Source organism: Salmo trutta, chromosome 11 (assembly GCF_901001165.1).
Source record: "Salmo trutta chromosome 11, fSalTru1.1, whole genome shotgun sequence".
Classification (NCBI taxonomy): Eukaryota; Metazoa; Chordata; class Actinopteri; order Salmoniformes; family Salmonidae; genus Salmo; species Salmo trutta.
The window spans coordinates 16,082,985-16,104,118 of NC_042967.1; the positions used below are offsets into that span (position 1 = coordinate 16,082,985).

A 21,134-nucleotide genomic window follows, 5' to 3' on the forward strand; every position below is an offset into this window, starting at 1 on the left:
CAGAACGTTCTCCACGGCGTCTTCAGACTCTGTCACGTCTGTCACATGTGCTCAGTGTGAACCTGCTTTCATCTGTGAAGAGCACAGGGCGCCAGTGGCGAATTTGCCAATCTTGGTGTTCTCTGGCAAATGCCAAACCTCCTGCACAGTGTTGGGCTGTAAGCACAAGCCCCACCTGTGGACGTCGGACCCTCATACCACCCTCATGGAGTCTGTTTCTGACCATTTGAGCAGACACATGCACATGTGTGGCCTGCTGGAGGTCATTTTGCAGGGCTCTGGCAGTGCTTCTCCTGCTCCTCCTTGCACAAAGGCGAAGGTAGCGGTCCTGCTGCTGGGTTGTTGCCCTCCTACGGCCTCCTCCATGTCTCCTGATGTACTGGCCTGTCTCCTGGTAGCGCCTCCATGCTCTGGACACTACGCTGACAGACACAGCAAACCTTCTTGCCACAAGTGACCAAAACATCAGCCAGGAAGCATAGGAACTGAGAAGTGGTCTGTGGTCACCACCTGCAGAACCACTCCTTTATTGGGGGTGTCTTGCTAATTGCCTATAATTTCCACCTGTTGTCTATTCCATTTGCACAACAGCATGTGAAATGTACTGTCAATCAGTGTTTCTTCCTAAGTGGACAGTTTGATTTCACAGAAGTGTGATTGACTTGGAGTTACATTGTGTTGTTTAAGTGTTCCCTTTATTTTTTTTGAGCAGTATAGATATATAAAAACCTCTTGTAATTCCCGGCAAGGGGGCAACAGGTTTCAGCATGAGTGTAAATTATTATGCTTTATAACTGAGGGGTCAAAACTGTTGTAGCCTGTGTAGGAGAACACTGTTCGCAATTACCATAAATAAAAAAGACTAATTTAATCTGACTTAGTTCAATCTTCGCCGCTGATATATGCATCCAAACAAATAATACATTGCGTGGGAAATCTAACCCTCATTTGAAATGAATTGAACCTACCTTGTAACTCAGTGTCTCCAGAAACCTTTTGCTGCAAAAAAGAGAGAATTTGAAAGAAGTGAGATATTTTGGGAATAATGCTCAGAGAAAAGATGATTAAAGTGTAAAAACTTTTCAGTAAATCTGCACGTTGTGCTTTTCTGTGGGAAAACTATTTGTATTGCATTGTACTAGTGTCTATAGTTTACACTGCCATTCACATACTAAGTCCATCTTCTTTTGTAAGTCATGATATAACAAACTATCTTCTGATGCTAAACTCCATATGTAACAAAAACACAAACAATGCTCATTTTGAGCAAGTTCTTTATCTGATGTCCTTGGAAACTGGCAGTTTGTTTGTGATGTTAAAGAGTAGCGAGAAAGAGCTTAAAGCTAGCTAATAATCAACATGGCACCGAAGACGTCAAAGGTCATGTCACGTCACGGGCAGTCAGACCACTCAGTTGAGGACTCTAATGTTTCACTTGGCCGGCTATAGCCTCTCGGTCACATACTCCATAGCTAGGTACTGTAAAAGATGACATACACACATCCAAAGTCTCTGAGCAGGTGCTGAATATAACAAAAAACATCTGGGAATTTGAACTTGGTATGTTGACTCTTGGTGAAAGTTTGTCTTCAGGACCATAACCTGAGGACGAACTAGTTAAGGCTGTGGTGTACTGCAGAGTAGCATGAATACTGACACTGCTACAGGGCCCACCTCATATCCAGTAACAGCCTTTAGCTATGCCAGTAGCAATGATATACCACAACCTTCAGTGCATTCTCTCTTTAGAATACCATGTTTTGTGGTCATTGAGGCCTTTGTGTTGTCAACATGTCATGTATCCTTCCTCCTAGTTCTCATACCAGCCACTTCACACACCAGCCAGTCAGAGTGCTGTCATGGCAACAGGAACAACAGCATAAAAAACTAGCTCCTACATTTATCTCCCTCTCCCTCGTGTTCATGCCCTCAAGCACAATTCACACTCTTCGGATCATACCTCAGCCTAGGAAAATATCAAGGCATCAAACGCATAAGTTGTTCCGGCTCGGCCCCAGAATGAAATGAGCAGAAGACATTTTCGGAGAAATCAGTGATTTGTGTTCGCCAACTTATTTGGTTATGCAGTAGTTTTTTTACTCTGTCATTTTGTGACAGCAGCCCTGTACTGAAAGATCATTCTCCTAATGCTGATTGAATGGACTGAATGAGAGTGCAGGGTGACACAGAAGTCGTAGAAGCTGTGGAAGAAAACATAAGCCAGAGAACAACGCAGATAGAGGAGGCAGAGAGGTACAAATGAAGATGGAGAGACCGGTGGAGCGAGAGAGAGGGAGAGGCAGAAATGGTGGGAGATACAGTCGATAAAGATAACAGAAGAAGATGGGTAAGGAGGCACAAGATAAAGACAACTCAGACAGACAGACACAGACAGACAGACAGACAGACAGACAGACAGACAGACAGACAGACAGACAGACAGACAGACAGTGACAGACAGTGACAGACAGTGACAGACAGTGACAGACAGTGACAGACAGTGACAGACAGATAGGCAGAAATATATACATTGAGACAGAGAGACAGGCAGAAAGACACATTGAGACAGACAGGCAGACAGACAGACCTCCTGGGGAAGGTGAACTTCAGTGTGTTCTGGACGAAGCCGTAGCAGCAGGGGCTGACCACGAAGGTCGCTCCCGCCTGGATACACTGCTCTACCACCATGTCTGTCGCAACGCCACACGCATGGAGGGCCACCTGGAGACACACACACACATTCACAGGCACACACACACACAAATTTGTTAAACATTACCCAATCAGAACACCCTCTTCCTCTGCATCCATCACATCATCACGATACGATACACCTCATTGGAAAGCATCTCGGATAGCAAACCTAACCCTGAGTCAATAGGGAAAACAAACCGAACCGTTTGGAGAAGAAAAAAAACCTCACTGATTAACTAGTTAAAGAAGCCGTTTGATGCTGAACGTGTGGAGTAAACAAACTTTTGAGTCGTTTAGCAGTGGAGGCACGGAGGGACCGGGTTTCCCATTGAGCAGGTAAACCGTGCCAGACGCTCTGCATCTCAATAGACATTACCAGAGGAGTGGTTAGAGGATGCTGGGTGGAGAGAGAGAGATGGAGAGAGAGATGGTGAGAGAGAGATGGAGAGAAAGAGAGAACCTCTGGGACTCTACTGTAGCAGACTGTTTTCCTAATATCCCAATATCCCACTTCAAGTCGATATCCATTAGTACAGTGTCAGTTGATCAGTTGACAAATTGATTCCGGAGTGTTAGTACTGTCTGAAATACATCAGATAAGCGGCATGGTTGGGGTACTCGAGGAGAGGTTTGGTAAACACTGGATTAGTAGATGTTGATCATTCTGAGGAGAGCCTCTTCGACTGAGAGCTAAGACATTTCCATCAATATCCCATAACATCTATGGTAGGTGGACTTGAGCACCTGGAACCACGTTTAGTTGGGAGTAGGTTGGACCAGGTCCATGCATTTAGAGAGTTGGGCAAATGACGTTTCTGCATTATGATGCATTTACATGACACTTCGACATTCTACGGCAGCCATGTTAGCTCCCCACTAACATTACAGGCGGAATATTTAAACAATACTATGTAACTATCTGAATGTCGAGAATTAGAACAAAATATATAACATCGTAAAAGTTGTCCTAACCCTCTAAATATTATGGCTCTGGGTAGTACTTATCAGCCTACTGTTACTACTGGTAATTTTCAAATCAGCACCCTGGCATTGGAGCCCAGTCAGAAACACTAGCTAGCTAACTCCTAAGTATTTCTCCAACGTCATCAGCTATGAATGGAGGATCCAAAATGAGGTGTTGGGAGAACTTCAAAAAGAACCCCAAAGACAATGTTCAAGATAATACATGTTGATTTGGCCACATCCACATACAACAGATTCTGTTCAATGTGTGAGACAGCACTCTTCCAAGACTTAAGATTCGAATTATAGCAAATCCCCCGCTAAAGAGCGATTAACGACCATTCTTTCGGGATGAACGTCCCTTAACGTTACTTTAAGTCCACATCAAATGTATCGTGGCAGGCTGACTGCTGTAATCCATCACAGCTGTAATATATACCACCTGCTCCTTCACATCCACGTCACAGCTTGGCTTTTCTCTGTGGATTCTGACATTTCCGTAACTATAAAACCGCAACCAAGTTTTTGTATACGCTCCTCTCTCATTCTGTGGTCGCGGCAGAAGGCTTCAGAACACCTCAGCCAGGGATTTCCAGGGAGAGTTGGACGGGCTCCTGAGAAATACACTGCAGCCTAGAGATTTAAGGGACCTTAATCCTCCTGTTGTTTGGCTGCCAATGTAGCGCCGGAGTGCCTCTCCCCCGATCAAACCGGGGCCCTGCAGTACCGTGGCCTGGGTTGGCATGACTCTCTGGAGGCATCGTTCCAGTTATGTAGGGGAACTAGAAGACAGGTACTTATAGGAGGACCAGAGTGCTGGAATGTTAGATGCAACTCTTTAAGCCAGGGTTCCTTAGTCTTTTGTCCTGGAGGCCTACTGTAGATTCAGGTTTTCATTCCAACAACATGGCAGCATCTCGTTAAACCAATTATACCAGTGAAGGGAAATCCCTGTGAAATGGTGCATTGAGGTCAGTATAGGCAAAGTATCTAAAGTAGAACGGCTGACAACAGCAATACTAAGACCACCAGCGACTTCAGCACGAGCAGCGCCAGCGGGAAAGAAAAGATTAAGAGTAGAAGCTACCTGCCACATATTGGGAACACATTCCGAGGCATCCTTCTGCCTTTTTATCGTCGGCCATCTTGGAAGCTAGCCCTCCTCCTTGTAGTAATGTGATAAAGATGGAAGTCCTTCCTGCCAACCAGACCAGAGGAATGTTGTTGTTGGCTGTTTTGCATTTCTGAGGAGGAAGCACTGCATATAAATTCCAAATGTATTCTTTGTTCTTGAAACACTTGGAGGGTACTACTCTTGTATTGGTTACTTACTCAAGAGGGAGCGTTGCAAAGGAAAACACAGACGCACCATGTGATAAAACAAGACTAAAGAAACAATTGGAAAACTAGACTAAAGAAAGGAACTGTCCATGTGGGGAGAGCCTGTTTCCATTAAGCCAGAGGCTTCTGTGGAGGCCGGTATCAATTATGGATTAATGCGAGCCGATAAGGATTGAGGATTGTTTGGGAAAAAAACACTCTTTATTAGTCTCACCCGTCTTTTGGGGGGTGGGTGATCTTATAGAAGATTCTGGTCCACAATTTTTCCCCCCCCCCTCTCATCTTTGCACGAGTACAACTTCTCTTCATAATGAATAACAACAGGCAGTGGGCTGAAATATGAGCTCTGAAACTCATTATTCCCAGCTAATACACCCTGGTCCACACACACACACACACACACACACACACACACACACACACACACACACACACACACACACACACACACACACACACACACACACAGTCTCAGTGTGAAAAACACTTCACGGGTTAACCACGGCAATATATCACACCCCGTGTGCATCGTTGCTTATTACCTCTGGTATTGAATTAACATTTGTCTCCGGTATTGCTTTCTACACATCGTGGTTCATTTGCACTCTTATCAAATACTGTATCATAAATGATGTACTTGTCTTGGCTATAGGGGGCTCTGTCAGTGATGAGCAGAGATAACCGACCTACAGCACCTACCACACAGAGCAGCTTTGCTTTGACTCCCACTGTTCTAGTCTACTCAGAGCCTAAAACGCATCTACCCCTGCTGGGTGGAGAGGGCTAGGGAGGGAGAGAGAGGGGGAAGAGAGAGAGAGAGAGAGTGGTGGGGAGATAGAGAGGGAAAGGGGACAAAGCAGAGAGTGAAAGAGGAGAAAGCATGAAGGGAGGAAGATAAATAGATACTGCGATAGAGGAAGAGAGAGCGAAGGAGAAAGGAGAGAGAAAGAGAAAGAGAGAGAGAAGAGAGAGAAGATAAAGGGACCACACTGAAGACTGACGCAGCTCCAGATCAGATCTTCTCAGCAGTATCCAGACGTTACACTCCACTACTCTCTGTTCCTCAGAGGACCTGGCTCAATGTTTCTCCCCAAAGAGAGGAGCGGCGGTGAGATGTAGGCCTCAGCCATCACTCTAGTACAAGGAGAGGAGTGGTGGTGAGATGTAGGCCTCAGCCATCACTCTAGTACAAGGAGAGGAGTGGTGGTGAGATGTAGGCCTCAGCCATCACTCTAGTACAAGGAGAGGAGTGGCGGTGAGATGTAGGCCTCAGCCATCACTCTAGTACAAGGAGAGGAGTGGCGGTGAGATGTAGGCCTCAGCCATCACTCTAGTACAAGGAGAGGAGTGGCGGTGAGATGTAGGCCTCAGGCATCACTCTAGTACAAGGAGAGGAGTGGCGGTGAGATGTAGGCCTCAGCCATCACTCTAGTACAAGGAGAGGAGTGGCGGTGAGATGTAGGCCTCAGCCATCACTCTAGTACAAGGAGAGGAGTGGCGGTGAGATGTAGGCCTCAGCCATCACTCTAGTACAAGGAGAGGAGTGGCGGTGAGATGTAGGCCTCAGCCATCACTCTAGTACAAGGAGAGGAGTGGCGGTGAGATGTAGGCCTCAGCCATCACTCTAGTACAAGGAGAGGAGTGGCGGTGAGATGTAGGCCTCAGCCATCACTCTAGTACAAGGAGAGGAGTGGCGGTGAGATGTAGGCCTCAGCCATCACTCTAGTACAAGGAGAGGAGTGGCGGTGAGATGTAGACCTCAGCCATCACTCTAGTACAAGGAGAGGAGTGGCGGTGAGATGTAGGCCTCAGCCATCACTCTAGTACAAGGAGAGGAGTGGTGGTGAGATGTAGGCCTCAGCCATCACTCTAGTACAAGGAGAGGAGTGGCGGTGAGATGTAGGCCTCAGCCATCACTCTAGTACAAGGAGAGGAGTGGCGGTGAGATGTAGACCTCAGCCATCACTCTAGTACAAGGAGAGGAGTGGCGGTGAGATGTAGGCCTCAGCCATCACTCTAGTACAAGGAGAGGAGGGGTACACTGGTGGACATTCTATGAGATGAGATCTATGGGGGATAAACCCTCGTCTCCAACAGAGCAGCTCTGATGCCTAACTGATTACACACCTGGCCCGGCACATGCCTTGGAGCAAGCCTCCATGGCTAAGAATAGGGAACAACCTGATTAACCTGAGTAAATGACTATCTAGGGCTATAAATGGAGCCATGTATAATAAATACTGGGATTATTCAGCATAATGTGCTGCACCTGGGGGTGAAGCAGTGGGCTCTAACTGGCAGCACTAAATAATATGCCGTGCATTCACACCACAGACAGGTCCACGCAGATAATGTGTTAGAAACTCTTGGCTATTAAAAAGTTAAAACTCCTCTGCAAAAAACCAAGGGAATTGTTTCTCAATAGGTCTTTCTCGTTAATGCATAAACACTTGCTAAAGGTCTCGCCACCTGTGTGTGTGTGTGAGTGTGCAGAAAAACATACCCTGACTACAGTAGATACCAAACACACTCCCCAACCCACACAGTACTGTGGAGAGTACATTGCTGTGGAGCAGGTCTCCATGAAGTGGCTGGTCTGGACCTGTAGTTAGGCACTAGATCTAATAACAGCAGGTATAAATATACCTTCTATTGGTGCCACAGACAGAGAGATGGGAGGAAGCTTTCAGCACAATATACACTATATATACAAAAGTATGTGGACACCCCTTCAAATTAGTGGATTCGGCTATTTCAGCCACACCTGTTGCTGACAGGTGTATAAAACCGAGCACACCGCCATGCAATCTCCATAGACAAACATTGGTAGTAGAATGACCTTACTGAAGTTCTCAGTGACTTTCATCGTTTGCACCGTCATAGGACGTCACCTTTCCAACAAGTCAGTCAGTCAAATATCTGCCCTGCTAGAGCTGTCCCGGTCAACTGAAAGTGCTGTTATTGTGAAGTGTAAACGTCTAGGAGCAACAACGGCTCAGCCGCAAAGTGGTAGGCCACACAAGCTCACAGAAGGGGACCGCTGAGTGCTGAAGCGCGTAGAAATCGTCTGTCATCGGTTGCAACACTCACTACCGAGTTCCAAACTGCCTCTGGAAGTAACATCAGCACAATAACTGTTTGTCAGGAGCTTCATGAAATGGGTTTCCATGACCGAGCAGCCGCACACAAGCCTAAGATCCCCATGCGCAATGCTAGGCGCTGGCTGGAGTGGTGGAAAGCTCACAGTCATTGGACTCTGGAGCATTCTCTGGAGTGATTAATCACGCTTCACCATCTGGTAGTCCACAGACTAATCTGTATTTGGCTGATGCCAGGAGAACAATATCTGCTACAATGCATAATGCCAACTGTAAAGTTTGGTGGAGGAGGAATAATGGTCAGGGGCTGTTAATTTATGGTTTGGGCTAGGCCCCTTAGTTCCAGTGAAGGGAAATCTTAACGCTACAGCATACAATGACATTCTAGACGATTCTGTGCTTGCAACTTTGTGGCAACAGTTTGAAGAAGGCCCATTCTTGTTTCAGCATGACAATGCCACTGTGCATAAAGCGAGGTCCATACAGAAATGGTTTGTCGAGATCGGTGTGGAAGAACTTGACTGGCCTGCACAGAGTCCTGACCTCAACCCCATCAAACACCTTTGGGATGAATTGGAACACCGACTGTGAGCCAGGCCTTATCGCCCAACATCAATGCCCGACCTCTCTAATGTTCTTGTGGCTGAATGGAAGCAAGTCCCCGCAGCAATGTCCACATCTAGTGGAAAGCCTTCCCAGAAGAGCGGAGGCTGTTATAGCAGCAAAGGGGGGACCAACTCCATATCAATGCCCATGATTTTGGAATGAGATGTTCGACAAGGAGGTGTCCACATACTTTTGGTCATGTAGTGTACCATCTATTGGTGTCACAGACAGAGATTGGAGGAGGGAGCCTTCAGCACAGTGTCTAGTCTGAAACTCACTACGATGACTCACTGTCTGAACACCTCGTAACATAATGTACCTGGGAGAATAGATGGACATAGAATACGTTTTACATTTTGTTTTTGAAAAGGTACCACCGCAGATACTGAGATGAGCGAGATGCAAGACTTTGCTCACACACAGTATCTGCGCACGTGCACGCTTTCGCTTCACACATTCACAGTGGAGAGGTTGAGCCTCGAGCAACGCTCTTAAGTTGTGGAAATTGACCCACTACGCCGTTTCTTTCTGCATCTACGTCATATCACAGAGTCTACCTTCAACATCATGACCTCTTTTAGGGAGGGACTGATAGACAAACCTCCTGGACCTCAGCCTGGGGGAAGCAGGGAGAAGCAGCAAGCCTGAAGTACAGTACAGATTCTAGTCTGAATCTCAGCTATGACGACTCGTACTGGAAGGAGAGACGGCCATAACATGTTTTACATTTAGATTTAAACATTATGTTTCGCATATTTTAGAGACATGATATACTGTAATATAACACAATAGACATTTAGTTGTCCAATCAATTATTATGAACGATGATCTGACACTTGATAGTTAAAGGTGAATGTTTTCATTGTATTTGTCCCAATCAAATAAATACATGATTAACACCAACACTTAGCATCTAGGTTTAATACACACTCAGGCCTTACAGTTCATTTGGGGCGAGGGAGGTTACTTCCTACCCTGGTTAACCCCGACTGAACTCTGACCTCACCGTGATGAGTGAAGTGACACAACGGGGAAGTTAGCTTGGTTCTACCAGCTTGGATGCTAATGAATTCCTAAATCAAACAAGCACCCGTTCTGTGGCCAACAACCAACACAAGCAGATCAAAATAGACCTGATAATAGCGTAATTAACGACAACTCGTTTCATTTGGGACTAATTTGGCAGTTCAGGTAGTTAGAGTGCCGCTGATGAACGTGGGCTTTTATTCGATTCTGGCAGGAGAGGAGAGGAATTGAAATACACTGCGGGAGACCCACACAAACTAAGTACACCACAACACACACACACACACACACACAGTAAATTGTAGACTCTAATTTCATCTGGCCCAGACTCTGTGTGGAGGAGAGAGAGGAGAGAACAAGTGAAGTAACTTAGAACTGTGGTAGCAGCGGCTCGCTGAGTGAAATAAACCACAATCACAATTATCTAGCACAGCAAGGGAGACTTGTGTGTGAACGAGCCACAACACACACATGCACCCACACACACCCACACACACGCACTGGTTGATACAGATGCAAACGAGTCAACTAGCGGAGTCAAGATGATTCATGTGGTCAAAATGAGAGGTCAACGTCATAAACGGTGCAAATAGCTGGGGAGTTGAAACATTTTGCCTTTATGATAAACATTTACTCTTCCAAACGGTTATTCCTTCTAACCTCTGCCTGAATAGCACATATTGCTCCTACATCTTTTGGCAGGGCGTTTGTTTACGCTCCACTTCAACGCTCTGCAAAGTAAACAATTAAAAGGGAAATGTGTTTTCTTTTCAAAGTATTGGAAGAGGAGGCGGGGGAGAAAAAGGTACTTCTAATGAAAACGGAGCACTGAAAAGCTTGGCCGTAATGTTCTTCTGATAGAATCCTCAGAGAAGGGAAGGACAAGGTCCCCATTATAATCAACTGGAGAGCAGAAGTTACCAAAATAAACAGTAAAAAGTTTTTCTAAGGAAATGCCATCTTTGTGTCCTCTCAAACATTCAAACATACGTATGTGGGCTAAACTTGTCGCAAAATAAGTTCCAGTTCTGGGAGATCATTCTAAATCCATAACTGAACAAAAAAGGAATCCTGCTGCTCTACTCTGTGACAATGTAGATAAGACACTTTGAGAGCAGCAAGACTGTGGAGGATTCCTTTCGTGTGCAAACTGAGTCTTCTCTCAAGTGTCACATTGACAACTTGAGAAGATGAGCCATCTAGAAGTACTGGTGAAATCAAACCGTTTGTTAAGCTGTCTTTGACACTAGTAAGTCTCATGGTGTACAGTAAGTACGTCAAGTAAAAGAGATGGAATGAGCTTCTGTGTTAATGTCTGTGTAGTGAATATGAATGTCTCAGTGGGTTAGACTAGCATAGTTCTGGCAACACCTTGTTGTGGGCTTGATTTCCTTATGGGACACACAAACTGCATGCATGTGCCACTGTCAACGTCGACAGTCCTGTAAGTCCCTTCAGACAAAAGCATCTGTTAAATGACCATATTATATCAAAAACAAGTTCTAATATACTATTCATCTGTACTCACCCCTATGTGGAAGGGTCCAGTGAAGTAGTCCAGGTTGGCCTGGATGAAGCCTATGTTGGTCAGGCCCAGTTCAGCACTCCTCACCTTCCCCCTAACCAGAGACTCCTCCTTGTTCTCTATCAGGATCACCTACAGTTAACCATACAAGATTACCGCTTCCTTTTAGATAATCAACTCTGGTCCTCTGTTGCTCAGTTGGTAGAGCATTGCTCTTGTTACGGCAAAACAAATGGATTCCCGGGACCAGCCATATGTAAAAAATGTATGTGCGCATGACTAATTCCCTTTGGATAAAAGTGTCTGCTAAATGGCATATTATTTATTTATATATTATTACCTCTTACACTTTGCTAATCTAACGTTACTCTTAGTTGACTCTTACCTCCAAGGTTATGAATAGCTTACTGGACAGCTATAGGCTAAAAGTCTAAGATTTATTTGGGGAAAAAATACAATTCTACAGTGTAAAATAATACAATTCTCCTACTAAGACTGTTATTTGCAAAGAAATGAATGAGATACAACATGCTCGAAAATCTAAAATCCTCTGGAAAAACAACACGAATGTGTAACTCTGTATCAATTATGTCAAGCCACCCTAATGCGAGCAAATGGCGAGCTAGTTTCAACTTGGTAGACAAGACAGTTTCAACTTTCAACCTACCTGGCAGTCGGGCAGCGTGTGAGCCAGAACGATCCCGACGTGGCCCTGGAAAAAAACAACACGGAAAAAGACAAGACATAAATGCACACGGAGGAAAAACAAGGCTCAAAGAGGAGCCGAGCACATCAAAGGGGTTGGGTGATCAGTAGCGGCCTACCGCTCTGTCCATTCCAATATTGACCCATTACCCACCCAGTCAGCGCTACTGCTGTGAAGTGTACTGTACACTCCCTTCATCACTCCACTCACTCTCCTCTCTGTCTCCCTCCTTTCTGTCTGTCTGTCTGTCTGTGCATGGAATAACAAGGGTTTTCAAAAACAGAGAGGGGAAAGAAGATAAGAGAAGAAATGCAGCCTTTCATCCTGATTTCTGACAGACAGACTAATGAGGACGGACAGAGTGGGACGGAAGGATAGAGAGAGGGACGGAAGGACTGACGGACGCACCCCTCCGCTGCAGAAATCCACCACTGTGTCCCCCGGCCGGGCCAGCTCCGTCACCATGGCGACCAGGTTGTTCAGCTGCTGCCGTTTCCTCGCGGCGCGGACGTCAGACATCTTCCCTGCAGACAGAGCTGAAGATTCAGTAAAAAGGAATGTTGTGCTTATGCAATAGAATTATAATATATGCCATTCATCAGGTGCTTTAATATTGGTGTCCCCAGCGGGAATCGAACCCACGAGCCTTCACTAACTTACGTAAGTCTCATATAAGTGAAATAAGAAGGTATTGGATGGGATGGTAATATCAACATCTTCATATCTGTACAATACCAGAAGTATTTGCTTCGTTTCAATGTTTGACTGGAAGATGAATCAACAGTATCCAGTCACAGCACGGTCAATTCAGGTGGGACATATTTCCTGTTCTCCTTCAAACATGTTTTGAATTGCTTTATTTCTTCTACCCTTTCATTCTGTCTTTTCGTTTCAGGAAGGAACCTTCATAAAAAAACTTTTATTACCCAGGAAGATGCTCTCTTTTCTTCATATGAATGCAGAAGTGCCAGAGAGCGTTCCTATTTCATGTATCCCTGCTTTGAAGTGCACAACATTCTGTCACACTGTGTTTTACAGGCACAGAGCTATGATGATACAGTACATGCTGTAATCCAGCTACAAGGGCCACTCATAATCATCCCTCATCAACAACAGTTTCTACCGACCGAGTGCAAAACACCATTCAACAGGATGAAACAAAACAAGCGGCAGAGCCAAAATGGAGTGGAAACTTTTCTGCTACTGCAAAGAAACAGAGCCACTTTAATGGTATGCAGCATCACAGGATGTACGTGATTAACGCAATGCACATTTTTATCCCCGTGTTCCGCCTCATCCAACTCCTGTCTCTCATTTTTTTGCGGCGGTGAACCAAGCGTGGCGTGCGTCTGCGGTACCGTTTCTGGCCCATAAATCTTGAGTGATGATTGCTTCGTTTACCCCGGTGTCATGCTATGATACCCGCTGGAATATCAGAAACACATTAATGGTGGCCTTCCCTTCTCTCTCCAGATCACTGCCGCCTCCGCAAATTGATATACGGGCGACACACACAACACACACACACCGGGTGGCGGGCTAAGAGAGAAGCGACGACAGTAGCGGCGGGGTACGTCTATATTCTCCTCACACTAATACAAATAAGGAATTTCACAGCCCTTACCCTCGCCATCGTTATTTACCTCGCACCGCTTCATATTAAACCGGCTCCCAGGAGTACAAGAGAATGGAAAAAGCAAAGAGAGGAGCACGTCAAAAACTATGGGGTGGTATTGACCAGGTAGCAGCAGCAACTTTTCATTTAGATGAGTTATTCAGATCCACGTCTGTTCTCCACTAAACAGCCCGGCCTCCTGTGAGGCCTACTATTGAGCACTTTTATGCCGTCGGATTGGAGGAGCACTTCGGGGTCTTAATTGACAATTGCCTTGCGCGGTGGGATGACGGCTGAAACAAAACAAGCTGAAAGCCGAATGGTAAACCTGGGACGGTACGAGTGGTACAATGCAGAGAGATGAGATGAAGGCAGGGTGAGTGCGAGAGTTACGCGAGGGGCCAAAGCCCAACAATAAGGCTGACATGAATGATAGTGTTTTATGAGAGGCTGAGTACAGAGTAGAGACAACAGAGACGTGGCTCTGGGGCCAGTTCAGGAGGATTCAACACTACAGAGTATTCAGATAGAAATGCTTTGTGTAGAAGAGACATGCCTCTCTGTCATGTAGAATGGGGAATCATGTTAACTCTACACAAGACATTTCTATCACCACTATTCGGGTACGGGCCTGTGGGATGGATGAGTGGGATGGTAGGAGAGGTCATTTCGTGGCTCACCAACAACCACTCCACTGTAAGCATGAAAGTGTTGATGAAGAGGGGGCAGCACTAGACGGAAGTAGAGAGGCTATTGTCCAGTACAGACAGAGAGCTGGACCTGGGTCTTTCATCCTTCTTTATCCTTCTCTCATCTGCAGCAGAGAGGAGTGACAGTGACCCACATGGCCCCGGATGAATAGCCATAATTGTGCAACCAGCAATTTACATTCTGCAACACCCAGGAATTTCCACACAGCGAACCGTTCTCACACGTAGAATGAGAATAGAAACCGAAAAACTTAGTATGAAAATATAGTATGAAACAGCAGTGAGTGTATAATAACTTAGTTATTACACTGTAGTTTGGCTGATGAAGTTGTGATTGTGTTTTTGCCTTATACAGTAGTTATTATACACTGTAGTTTGGCTGATGAAGTTGTGACTGTGTTTTTGCCTTATTTACAGCTGAATTAGCTAAGGGTCTTGAGCAACCACAGCAAAGTCCAACTCCTAATTTAGAGAGATAAACACATGCTGATCTATTAGACTGGTCTGTGGCTGGTTTCCTACACTGTCAGCACGTATCACCGAGATCACACACACACACACACACACACACACACACACACACACACACACACACACACACACACACACACACACACACACTTTATGCAGCCGGAGGAAATTACCTAACAACTCCTATAAGTTTACCCATTAATCTCCCCAATCAAGTGTTAATTAAAAACCTTAAAGGACATATCCATTTCAAATCCTCAGCTTGTAAGGAAGCACTAATCCTATCATTTATTTACTTAACTCTGAACTACCGGTACTCCAGTTAGGTTGCATGGTGCACCTGGTAGCCTGAAGTGATTGGCTACGGACAGAGTGTCTGTCAATCTGCACTACTATGTCTGTCAGTGCTGGAAAGATGTAATATCATATCAGCATGATGTCACTCAGCAGCATGTACTCGGTGTTATACCAATGGCATGTCTCCCAGGAACTGTGTGTGTGTGTAAACTCTGTCATCATCAGCTTCAGTTCTAACCCCACAGGGGATTATGCTACTCTGTTACAGGGAGGGGAGACTTCCGATATGGAACACCACAAGATTCCCAGAGCTCCGGATGGAGATTACGACAACAGGGCAGAGTAAGGTAAGGCAGAGTAAGGTAAGGCAGGGTAAGGTAAGGCAGGGTAAGGTAAGGCAGAGTAAGGTAAGGCAGAGTAAGGTAAGGCAGAGTAAGGTAATGCAGAGTAAGGTAAGGCAGAGTAAGGTAAGGCAGGGTAAGGTAAGGCAGGGTAAGGTAAGGCAGGGTAAGGTAAGGCAGGGTAAGGTAAGGCAGAGTAAGGTAAGGCAGGGTAAGGTAAGGCAGGGTAAGGTAAGGCAGGGTAAGGTAAGGCAGAATAAGGTAAGGCAGAGTAAGGTAAGGCAGAGTAAGGTAAGGCAGAGTAAGGTAAGGCAGGGTAATGTAAGGCAGAATAAGGTAAGGCAGGGTAAGGTAAGGCAGAGTAAGGTAAGGCAGGGTAAGGTAAGGGAGGGTAAGGTAAGGCAGGGTAAGGTAAGGCAGGGTAAGGTAAGGCAGGGTAAGGTAAGGCAGGTTAAGGTAAGGCAGAATAAGGTAAGGCAGAATAAGGTAAGGCAGGGTAAGGTAAGGCAGAGTAAGGTAAGGCAGAGTAAGGTAAGGCAGGGTAAGGTAAGGCAGAATAAGGTAAGGCAGAATAAGGTAAGGCAGGGTAAGGTAAGGCAGAGTAAGGTAAGGCAGGGTAAGGTAAGGCAGAATAAGGTAAGGCAGGGTAAGGTAAGGCAGGGTAAGGTAAGGCAGAGTAAGGTAAGGCAGGGTAAGGTAAGGCAGAATAAGGTAAGGCAGAGTAAGGTAAGGCAGAGTAAGGTAAGGCAGGTTAAGGTAAGGCAGAATAAGGCAGGGTAAGGTAAGGCAGAATAAGGTAAGGCAGGGTAAGGTAAGGCAGGGTAAGGTAAGGCAGGGTAAGGTAAGGCAGAGTAAGGTAAGGCAGGGTAAGGTAAGGCAGGGTAAGGTAAGGCAGGGTAAGATAAGGCAGAGTAAGGTAAGGCAGAGTAAGGTAAGGCAGAGTAAGGTAAGGCAGAGTAAGGTAAGGCAGGGTAAGGTAAGGCAGGGTAAGGTAAGGCAGAGTAAGGTAAGGCAGACTAAGGTAAGGCAGAATAAGGTAAGGCAGAGTAAGGTAAGGCAGAGTAAGGTAAGGCAGGGTAAGGTAAGGCAGAATAAGGTAAGGCAGGGTAAGGTAAGGCAGGGTAATGTAAGGCAGAATAAGGTAAGGCAGGGTAAGGTAAGGCAGGGTAAGGTAAGGCAGAATAAGGTAAGGCAGAATAAGGTAAGGCAGGGTAAGGTAAGGTAAGGCAGAGTAAGGTAAGGCAGGTTAAGGTAAGGCAGAATAAGGCAGAATAAGGTAAGGCAGAATAAGGTAAGGCAGGGTAAGGTAAGGCAGGGTAAGGTAAGGTAAGGCAGGGTAAGGTAAGGCAGAATAAGGTAAGGCAGAGTAAGGTAAGGCAGAGTAAGGTAAGGCAGGTTAAGCTAAAGCAGAATAAGGCAGGGTAAGGTAAGGCAGAGTAGGGTAAGGCAGGGTAAGGTAAGGCAGAATAAGGTAAGGCAGAGTAAGGTAAGGCAGAGTAAGGTAAGGCAGAGTAAGGTAAGGCAGAGTAAGGTAAGGCAGAGTAAGGTAAGGCAGAGTAAGGTAAGGCAGAGTAAGGTAAGGCAGGCTAAGGTAAGGCAGGCTAAGGTAAGGCAGGCTAAGGTAAGGCAGGGTAAGGTAAGGCAGAGTAAGGTAAGGCAGGGTAAGGTAAGGCAGAGTAAGGTAAGGCAGAGTAAGGTAAGGCAGAATAAGGTAAGGCACGGTAAGGTAAGGCAGAGTAAGGTAAGACAGGGTAAGGCAAGGCAGAGTAAGGTAAGGCAGAGTAAGGTAAGGCAGGGTAAGGTAAGGCAGGGTAAGGTAAGGCAGGGTAAGGTAAGGCAGGGTAAGATAAGGCAGAGTAAGGTAAGGCAGAGTAAGGTAAGGCAGAGTAAGGTAAGGCAGAGTAAGGTAAGGCAGAGTAAGGTAAGGCAGAGTAAGGCAAGGCAGAATAAGGTAAGGCAGAATAAAGTAAGGCAGAGTAAGGTAAGGCAGAGTAAGGTAAGGCAGAGTAAGGTAAGGCAGAGTAAGGTAAGGCAGGGTAAGGTAAGGCAGAATAAGGTAAGGCAGGGTAAGGTAAGGCAGGGTAAGATAAGGCAGAGTAAGGTAAGGCAGGGTAAGGTAAGGTAAGGCAGGGTAAGGTAAGGCAGGGTAAGGTAAGGCAGGGTAAGGTAAGGTAAGGCAGGGTAAGGTAAGGCAGGGTAAGGTAAGGCAGGGTAAGGTAAGGCAGGGTAAGGTAAGGCAGAGTAAGGTAAGGCAGGGTAAGGTAAGGCAGAGTAAGGTAAGGCAGAGTAAGGTAAGGCAGAGTAAGGTAAGACAGAGTAAGGTAAGGCAGAATAAGGTAAGGCAGGGTAAGGTAAGGCAGGGTAAGGTAAGGCAGGGTAAGGTAAGGCAGAGTAAGGTAAGGCAGAGTAAGGTAAGGCAGGGTAAGGTAAGGCAGGGTAAGGTAAGGTAAGGCAGGGTAAAGTAAGGCAGGGTAAGGTAAGGCAGGGTAAGGTAAGGCAGGGTAAGGTAAGGCAGGGTAAGGTAAGGCAGGGTAAGGTAAGGCAGAGTAAGGTAAGGCAGAGTAAGGTAAGGCAGGGTAAGGTAAGGCAGAGTAAGGTAAGACAGAGTAAGGTAAGGCAGAATAAGGTAAGGCAGGGTAAGGTAAGGCAGGGTAAGGTAAGGCAGGGTAAGGTAAGGCAGGGTAAGGTAAGGCAGAGTAAGGTAAGGCAGAGTAAGGTAAGGCAGGGTAAGGTAAGGCAGGGTAAGGTAAGGTAAGGCAGGGTAAAGTAAGGCAGGGTAAGGTAAGGCAGGGTAAGGTAAGGCAGGGTAAGGTAAGGCAGGGTAAGGTAAGGCAGAGTAAGGTAAGGCAGAGTAAGGTAAGGCAGGGTAAGGTAAGGCAGAGTAAGGTAAGGCAGGGTAAGGTAAGGCAGAGTAAGGTAAGACAGAGTAAGGTAAGGCAGAATAAGGTAAGGCAGGGTAAGGTAAGGCAGGGTAAGGTAAGGCAGGGTAAGGTAAGGCAGGGTAAGGTAAGGCAGAGTAAGGTAAGGCAGAGTAAGGTAAGGCAGGGTAAGGTAAGGCAGGGTAAGGTAAGGTAAGGCAGGGTAAAGTAAGGCAGGGTAAGGTAAGGCAGGGTAAGGTAAGGCAGGGTAAGGTAAGGCAGGGTAAGGTAAGGCAGAGTAAGGTAAGGCAGAGTAAGGTAAGGCAGGGTAAGGTAAGGCAGAGTAAGGTAAGGCAGGGTAAGCTAAGGCAGGGTAAGGTAAGGCAGGGTAAGGTAAGGCAGGGTAAGGTAAGGCAGGGTAAGGTAAGGTAGGGCAGGGTAAGGTAACGCAGGGTAAGGTAAGGCAGGGTATGGCATGGGAAGATCTCCTTAGTTTGTTTTAGAAAGAGGACCGTTGGGAAGGTGTGAAGAGGGTCGTTTCAATCCAACAAGCCATGACACCCACCATCTCAGACTGCACTGAAATGGTTTCTGTAGTTAGAAACAGAAAAGATCATTTGATTTATCTTTCAACAAAATAATGTTTCAGGAATGCTAAAATATCAGTTTCTAACTACAGAAATGATTTCAGAACAATCTGAGATGGTGTTGAAATCGTCTTTCTAGTGCTTTTTGAGGTGGAACGACTCAAGGGCAAAGCACACACATCCTGGGAAGGGCGAAGCGCCAGACCTATTTATAACTATCCAGGACCTCAGGCGGTTTCCTGGTTTCCTTCGTCCCTTTGTTGACAGAGGGTTTTCGGGTATGCGTGAGCACACCTGAAACATTCTGGCTGGAGTTGGAGACTGCAGAGAGAGGGTGTATAATTAATTTTATAATGACGGTTGTAACAACATGGCTGCATCCCATTCCCATTCACGCCCTGAGAATTTTAAATGGGAGTTTTTATTTAAGGTTTCCGGATCTAATAACCACCAAACAACGTCTGCTCGCACTAATTGCGGTTGCTTGGCTGCCTACTTAAGACTAACAAGTGCTAAAATAGCCTTATACACCTGTAGTTACAATGCTCTATCCTTTGTAGTTGTGCACCCAAAAAAACCAAGCAATTCCTTAGCAGTTAATTCATCCACTGTCTGATATAGCCTACAGTCTTCAGCCATTAATCCAATCAAGTACTGCTTCTAATAAAATAGAATATTCCTGGTGTTCTGGTTTAGTGTGATAACGCGTTGTTGTTTTTCTGTTGTTTTCCCAGCAGGCACCAGGTCATGATTAGTGCACATGCTGGACTGGACTGTAGTCCACCCAGCCAAGACGTCTCCTTTCCCATGAAATGAGCCAAACCCCATCCCACACTCTCCTCCAACTCCCCCCTCATCTCTGAAATTAAAGCTAGACATTTCACTCTTCTCTTGTTTTGGCACACACTCAGGGCTAGGCTGGGCCTCTTACGTCTGCTCTGAAAAATAGGGCAGGACTTGGACACCCAGCTTGACTAAAAGCCTCACAAACTCGCTTTCAAAGTCCGGAAAGCTCATGAATAGGATTGTCTGTTTTAAAGGGTGGCCCAGGCACCGCATCTCATTAAACCCATGGATTGAGATGATAAATAATACTGGTATAAATCAGCTGTAATAGTAGGTCTCTCTGTGATCTGAGCTACCTGTTTTGTTGCAAAGGATTTACTCATAGCCTAGTCAGAGAAAAACATCGCATTGACACAAAATATGACACAATACTGATTACTGCTACTGCCTTGCAAGGAGAGCTATGCTAATACTGTGGAAGTATAGGTTTGGTCAGCCAGTACATGTTATATGGATTTCCCACGTACAAACCCCCCTAGCAGACAATAGGAATGTATGCAGGCTTTATGTTGACTACAGATCCAAGCATGCTGCATAACTATGATGATTCATGCTGCTTAATCTGAATGAGGGCAACCAAAGGTAACGAATAGCTGAGGGCTGCATCACGTCAGACTATGTTGCCAAATAAGATTGGGTGTCGGTTGCCAGGTTGGGTTGGCGTTGTCAGGTTGGGTACAGGTTATTAGGTTGAGGGTAACCTCCAAAGTGAAAACATGTCTGGACTGTAAAATACTGTTGTTCTGGATTCTCTGTCTATGCACGGTGGTTTAATAGAAGCCCTAATAATATGGTGGATCTTGAAAACAACGGTAGGTTACTCAACCATCTTCCTTGTATTTCAGGAGGGATTGTGGAGTGAAAGGAGGACAATCTACATATTGATTTATGCACTCCCCCCACAGCTACATTCCTATTTGGTTTAAAAGTCAGAGCCAATTTGTAAATCAGTCACAGCGACAACAGTGAAGTATATCATCAACAGCCTGCGACTGTCATCAGGCGAGGGCTCAAAACAAGCCAAAGCCGACACCTGTGTGACAGGTGGACCACATCCCACATTCTACCACCGACTTCATCTCTATCAATATCATCCATTTTATGGACACAAGGACAGAAGAAAAGACAGCGAAAGAAAAACAGACACTGCAGTGACTGCGAAACACAATCTTACGGTCTGAACAGACGTTCTCATTTAGACTCACCGAAGAGGCATTTATGGTAGGGTACGTGCTTTGGGGAAAGAAACAACTGCTACCATTGTAAACAGAGTGACAGACAGGAGACATATTATTAAACTAGCGTAAGTCAAAGTCGTAGTACAGGAGCTAGCCTATAGCCACTAGCATAAGTCAAAGTCGTAGTACAGGAGCTAGCCTATAGCCACTAGCATAAGTCAAAGTCGTAGTACAGGAGCTAGCCTATAGCCACTAGCATAAGTCAAAGTCGT

The 21,134-nt window shown here is 45.8% G+C and overlaps 1 protein-coding gene across 3 annotated transcripts in view; it reads right to left on the reverse strand.

The window, feature by feature from the left end:
* The window catches only part of gstcd (glutathione S-transferase, C-terminal domain containing), a 66,488-nt gene that overhangs the window by 9,481 nt on the left and 35,873 nt on the right, over positions 1 to 21,134 (reverse strand). For 2 of the 3 annotated variants that reach the window (XM_029766376.1, XM_029766377.1), the window contains exons 7-11: positions 12,368 to 12,495; positions 11,921 to 11,965; positions 11,257 to 11,385; positions 2,588 to 2,721; positions 969 to 999 (exon numbers count right to left, since the gene is read on the reverse strand). In XM_029766376.1, coding sequence (XP_029622236.1) covers positions 969 to 999; positions 2,588 to 2,721; positions 11,257 to 11,385; positions 11,921 to 11,965; positions 12,368 to 12,495 — 467 coding nt within the window. The remainder of the gene's footprint in view (positions 1 to 968; positions 1,000 to 2,587; positions 2,722 to 11,256; positions 11,386 to 11,920; positions 11,966 to 12,367; positions 12,496 to 21,134) is intronic. The other variant, XM_029766378.1, reaches the window with a different exon arrangement.